Here is a 6,422-nt window from a genome sequence, read left to right as displayed (position 1 = left end):
CCAATCATTATACTCAAACGTTACACTGTGTTAGGTGGTTATAACAATTCTCTAACCAATCCTACCCCACCACCTAATTTATTTACACCCTGCAAAATTAATTATGCAACAGACAGACAATCAAAGAACAGGACAGAGCCCATACAGACAAACAACAGGGAAGTGGAGACCATTAGTGACAAACAATTGAAGAAATGAGGATTCCCAACCCAGCTATTGAATACAGTGATGTCTTGCAGAAGGCTGCTTGTCAAACTAAGTTTTGTTAACCATACTTAAATCTTGTGCTTTCCCTGGTGATAGTGGTGCTATTTAGGGAGGGGTTCTCCTTAACAGCTGATATTACATCGTTTTTAAAGTAACTCAGATGGAATGTGAGAATGTGACTTCCTGCTTCTCAGCTAATGGCTTGCTCGGCTGCTCTTTTAATGCTGCAGACAAAGGCCTGTCTTTACAAGGGGGAGAGCCAGTTCCAGTTTTGGGTAGCGAAGGGCCGGTGGCGAAAGGAAGGAGAGTATGAGGATGGGCAGTGTTGGCGCTAATGGGAGAGGACGGACACAGGACAACACCTATACGAGGGAAAGAGGTGCCGGGGGGATGATTTGGGAGGCATGAGGCTTGTCATGTTCAGAGGTGTGTGGCTGGTGGGGATGGCAGAGCATAAGGACTGTCCCTGCGTTGGGCCTCTGCTGACGGCGGGGGGCATAGCTGTGGGGGCAGGGCAGGCCGTAATGAGGGTGTCGGCTGTTTGGTGAAGGGAGGACAATCTGCCATTGTGGGCAAGGCTTGCTAAGGGCAGGGAGGAGCTGATGATGGCCCCTGTCTGCGGGCATTGCTGGCAGGCTGTGTGCAGGCCTCTCATGTTCACCGATGCCTCTTCTGCAGATGACTAGGATGGTCCTGCCCAGATGCTCACCAGGTACAAGCTGCAGGAACTGACTGTTCCTCGGTACTTTTCTTTTATAGGGAGCCCCGTGCACCGGGTCTGCCCTGACAGCAGCGCGCAGTTGGTGCCGTCTGTGTGCCTCTGGGTGGCATCCGTCTTTAGTGACCTTGTCCATGCAACTGATCAAGCCTTCCTGGGCATGGCTTCCCTCTCCCCTGCTTCAGCGATGGTTCTTCCCTTTCTGCCCCAGCTGGTTGCCTGGCCTGGGCCAAGGAAGCACAACCTCTTTCCTTTTTCCTGGTGCTCTCTGGGGCCATCCTCACACAGAGTTCTTCTCTTCATGCAGGAAGAAGGGATCATTCAATTAAACCTGTTCTCGCAGCGGGCACCACCCCAACCACTGGTCACAGTGTACAGTGCTACCAAGGTAAGGAAAATTACACCCTGTGCCCCCTGTCCTAACCACCTTTCCTCTCCCATAGAATTCATAGAATACAGGGATGGAAGAGACCTCAGAGCGTCATCTTAGTCCAGCCCGCTGAAGCAGGACCAACCCCAACTAAATCATCCAGCAGGCTTTTCAGCCTGACCTTAAAACCTCTAAGGAAGGATCAACCTCCTAGGGAACCCATTCCAGTGCGTCACTTCCCCTCCGTAGTGAAAAATAGTAGTTTCCTAATATCCAGCCTAGACTCCACACTGCAACTTGAGACCATTTCTCCTTTGTTCTGTCATCTGCACCACTGAACAGCTGAGCTCCATCCTCTTTGGAACCCCTTCAAGTAGTTGAACGCTGCTATCAAAATCCTCCCTCCCTCTTCTCTTCTAATACTAAATAAGCCCGTACCCGTCGCCTCTCTATTAAGTCATGTGCCCCCCCCCTGGATTCATTTCATTGCCCTTCACTGCAATCCATCACATTATCCAGATCATTAATGAAGATGTTGAACAAAACCAGCCCCAGGACTGACCTCTGGGGCATGCCACTTGATACCAGCTGCCACTAGAAATTGAGCCTTTGATCGCTACCTGTTGACCTGACAATCTAGCCAGCTATCTATCCACCTTATAGTCCATTCATCCAGCCCATACTTCTTTAAATTGCTGGCAAGAATACTGTGGGAGACCATATCAAAAGCTTTGCTAAAGTCAAGGTATATCACATCCACCGCTTTCCTCATATCCACAGAGCCGGTTATCTCATCATAGAAGGCAATCAGGTTGATAAGGCATGACTTGCCCTTGGTGAATCCATGTTGACTGTTCCTGATCACCTTCCTCTCCTCCTGCTCCATGATTTTTCTGGGGACTGAGGTGAGGCTAACCAGTCTGTAGTTCCCTGGATTCTCCTTCTTCCCTTTTTTAAAGATGGGCACTATATTTGCCTTTTTCCAATCGTCCGGGACCTCCCTTGATCACCACAAATTTTCAAAGATAATGGCCAATGGCTCTGCAATCGCATCAGCCAACTCTCTCAGCACCCTCAGATGCATTAGATCCGGACCCATGGACTTGTGCATGTCCAGCTTTTCTACATAGTCCTTAACCTGTTCTTTCACCACCGAGGGCTGCTCACCTCCTCCCCATACTGTATTCCCAGGACAGCAGTGTGGGAGCTGACCTTGTCTGTGAAGACTGAGGCAAAAAAAAAGCATTGAGTACTTCTGCTTTTTCAACTTCATCTGTCACTAAGTTGCTTCCCCCATTCAGTAAGGGTCCCACACTTTCCCTCACCACCTTCTTGTTGCTAACATACCTGTAGAAACCCTTCTTGTTACCCTTCACATCCCTTGCTAGCTGCAACTCCAGTTGCGCCTTGGCCTTCCTGATTACACTCCTGCATGATTGAGCAATATCTTTATACTCCTCCCCAGTCATCTGTCCAAGTTTCCACTTCTTGTAAGCTTCCTTTTTGTGTGTAAGCTCAGCGAAGATTTCACTGTTAAGCCAAGCTGGTTGCCTGCCATATTTGCTATTCTTTCTGCACATTGGGATGGTTTGTTCCTGCGCCCTCAATAAGCCTTCTTTAAAATACAGCCAGCTCTCCTGGACTCCTTTCCCCCTCATATTAACCTCCCAGGGGATCCTGCCTGTCAGTTCCCTGAGTGAGTCAGTCTGCTTTTCTGAAGTCCAGGGTCTGTATTCTGCTGCTCTCCTCTCTTCCATTTGTCAGGATCCTGAACTCGACCATCTCATGGTCACTGCTGCCCAGGTTGCCACCCACATCTACTTCCCCTACCAATTCTTCCCTGTTTGTGAGCAGCAGGTCGAGAGGAGCACGGCCCCTAGGTGGTTCCTCCAGCATTTTCACCAGGAAGTGGTCCCTAAGGTGCTCCATAAATCACCCTGCCCTGCACTAAGATCCCAAGAGTAACAGCAAGCCCTCCATGGGAAATTACTTCTCCTGACCTCTCTCCAGGGTTCTTATCCTTCAGCCAGACAGGCTGCTGGATCCTCTCATAAGAACAGCCATACTCAGTCAGACCAATGGTCAAGCTATCCTCATATCCTGTCTTCAACAGTGGCCAATGCCAGGTGCTTGGGAGGGAATGAACAGAATGGGGATATTAGGTGGACTATAAGGTGGATAGAAAACTGTCTAGATTGTCGGGCTCAACAGGTAGTGATCAATGATGTCTAGCTGGCAGAGTGAAGTTCCCCGGGGGTCAAGCGGAGTGCACCAGGGAGTCAGTCCTGGGGCCAGTTTTGTTCAACGTCTTTATTAATGATCTGGACGGTGGGACTAATTGCACCCTAAGCAAGTTCGTAGATGACACTAAGCTAGGAGGAGAGGTAGATACGCTGGAGGGTAGGGATAGGGTCCAGAGTGACCTAGACAAATTGGAGGACTGGGCCAAAAGAAATCTGAGGTTCAACAAGGATAAGTGCAGAGCCCTGCACTTAGGAAGGAAGAATCTCATGCACCACTACAGGCTGGGGACTGACTGGCTAAGCAGTGGTTCTGCAGAAAAGGACCTGGGGATTATAGTGGATGAGAAGCTGGATATGAGGCAGCAGTGTGCCCTTGTTGCCAAGAAGGCCAACGGCATTTTGGGCTGTATTAGTAGAAGCACTGCCAGCCCTTGTACTGACTGATACTGCCAGGGACCAAAAGTTATGTAATCTTCCTGTGTACCTCCTCCTGGCACCATCGCTTTTCTTACACCGGGACTCTGATGTCAGAGAATCTTTTCTGCAGTCCTTGCCAGTACCGTGCTCACCATTTTGGTCCCAGCAACTATCAGTATCAACCTGGTTGTTTGGCTACTAGAGTGATTAAAAAAAATTAATAGTGAGATTAAAAAAAAAATGTGATAAATCACACTGTCAAACAATAATAGAATACCATTTATTTAAATAGTTTTGGATATTTTCTACTTTTTCAAATATATTGATTTCAATTACAACATAGAATACAACGTGTACAAGTATTTGCACTGTAAAAATACAAAAGAAATGGTATTTTTTTCAATTCACCTAATAGAAGTACTGTAGTGCAATTGCTTTATCATGAAAGTTGAACTTACAAATGTAGAATTATGTATAAAAAACATAACTACACTCGGAAATAAAAATCTAAAATTTTAGAGCCTGCAAGTCCACTCAGTCCTACTTCTTGTTCAGCCAATCGCTTAGACAAACAAGTGTGTTCTTCTCCTTCCTTGAAGCACCTGAAAATCCTGTCTCGGTATAAGGGGTGGGTTTGGAAAACACTCTCCCTTGGTCTCCATTAGTTGCAAAGCAGCTCTCCTGTTACAGCCTTGTGCTAGTCACCAGTTACCCATGAGAGCCAGAGCAATGGGCCTTGTTTCAGCCACCCATCCTTTCAGGATCTGCTCTTGAGGTTTCCTAGCTCCCTTGTCACCATTTATTGTGACATGTCTCCTTCTCCCACCCCCTTTCCTGCTCCATTGCAGTCCTGTGGCTTCATTTCCCTTTTCTCTCCATTACAGAGATTTGTAGATTTCTTCTCGAGAGGCTTGGAGGCCGAGTACCGCTCCCAGGGCATCCTAGTGCAGGTACAGAGCAATGAGACCTTCTCCCCTTGGGCGCAAGGGCAAGGAGCACTCTGGAGTTTGGGGCCAGCAGTTGCGGGAGGTGTCTGGGGATGGAGCTGTCTGTGCTTGCCATGCTCCACTGCTCCATGCGCAGGCAGCACTTTCCACTGCCAGTTGCTGGCATTCAGCAGCTCCCTGCGTAGAGGTGGGGAAGGGATTCTCCATTACTCTCTGGGGCGGGGAGAAGGAAGCAGGAGGGGAAGGGGGATTCTCTGTATGGGGGTTGCTGGGTGCGGGGCACTTATGAAAATCTGGCCATTGGTGCTCTGCCCTGCTGTGAGACAGAAGCTTATTCCTTGTTCTCTGCCCCTCCTCAGGTCAGAGGGGATTTGCTGTGTTGTGTCAGAAGCCCATGCTCTATTCCTGATTCCTTTTCTCCCTCCATGGACCGTGAGTTAGCATGCTCACCCATGGGGAAAATAGCCCTCTTGCATGGCTCTAACGTGACCTCTCCAACCAGGAGTGACTGAGATGAGCTGTGACTAGCATCGTCCCTTCCTCTGTGGCTGCAGTAGTCAGGCCTGAGGTGGGAGACTCTTGTGACTTCATAGTGAAGGTGATTGGGCCTTCGCTGCCAGCCTTGTGAAGGATCAACTCTGATATCTGGCTGGCAGGCAGACTGAGCCTACAGATTATGCCAGAATGCAATAGAACAGGCACTAACTGTCTGTCTCCCCTCTGCCCCCTCTAGAGTGTCCTGCCTTTCTTTGTTTCCACAAACATGACCAACTACATCAAACCCAACCGCTTTGTGAAGACAGCAGAAAACTTCGCTCATGAGGCCTTGAACACAGTGGGCATCAGTAGCAGGACATCTGGCTGCCTTTCCCACTCTGTGCAGGTCAGTCTGGCAGATGGGGGCATTGGAGAATGAGGGGGAGTGTCTGGTCTGGCTGCTCTCCCGCTCTGTGCAGGTCAGTTTAGCCGGTGGGGCATCGGGCGGGGGGGGGGCAGCTCAAGGAGTGAAGCTTCTGACAGCAGCCACTAAATGTTAAAAATGAACAAGTAAGCCAAATAAAATTCAGCTGTAAAAGCTACAAGGGAATAGTGAGAATCAGGGCCGGCTCCAGGGTTCTTGCCACCCCAAGTGGCGGGAGGGGGTAAAAAAAAGCAGCAATTGGCGGCAATTCAGCAGTAGCTCCACCGCACCACTATCTTCTTTGGTGGCAATTCAGCAGCAGGTCCTTCCCTCCGAGAGGGACCAAGGGACCCCCCGCCGAATTGCTGCTGAAAAGACTGACGTGCCACCCCTTCCCCTTGGCCGCCCCAAGCACCTGCTTGCTGAGCTGAACTACTTGCTAATGTAACGCCAATATTTTAAAAGGGCTCTAGAGGTGATCCCGGCAATTACAGACCGGTAAGTCTAACGTCGGTACCGGGCAAATTAGTCGAAACAATAGTTAAGAATAAAATTGTCAGACACATAGAAAAACATAAACTGTTGAGCAATAGTCAACATGGTTTCTGTAAAAGGAAAT

At 49.1% G+C, this 6,422-nt stretch overlaps 1 protein-coding gene across 1 annotated transcript in view; it reads left to right on the top strand.

The window, feature by feature from the left end:
* The first annotated feature begins 541 nt into the window (after positions 1-541).
* The window catches only part of LOC116835245 (very-long-chain 3-oxoacyl-CoA reductase-like), an 11,952-nt gene continuing 6,071 nt past the window's right edge, over positions 542-6,422 (top strand). The window contains exons 1-4 of the mRNA XM_032797943.1: positions 542-586; positions 1,233-1,313; positions 4,840-4,905; positions 5,636-5,785. Of these exons, the coding sequence (XP_032653834.1) occupies positions 542-586; positions 1,233-1,313; positions 4,840-4,905; positions 5,636-5,785 (342 nt within the window). The remainder of the gene's footprint in view (positions 587-1,232; positions 1,314-4,839; positions 4,906-5,635; positions 5,786-6,422) is intronic.

Source organism: Chelonoidis abingdonii, chromosome 11 (assembly GCF_003597395.2).
Source record: "Chelonoidis abingdonii isolate Lonesome George chromosome 11, CheloAbing_2.0, whole genome shotgun sequence".
In the NCBI taxonomy this organism is placed as follows: Eukaryota; Metazoa; Chordata; order Testudines; family Testudinidae; genus Chelonoidis; species Chelonoidis abingdonii.
Note: the sequence above shows the minus strand (reverse complement) of the source record. Positions and strands in the feature narration are given on the sequence as shown.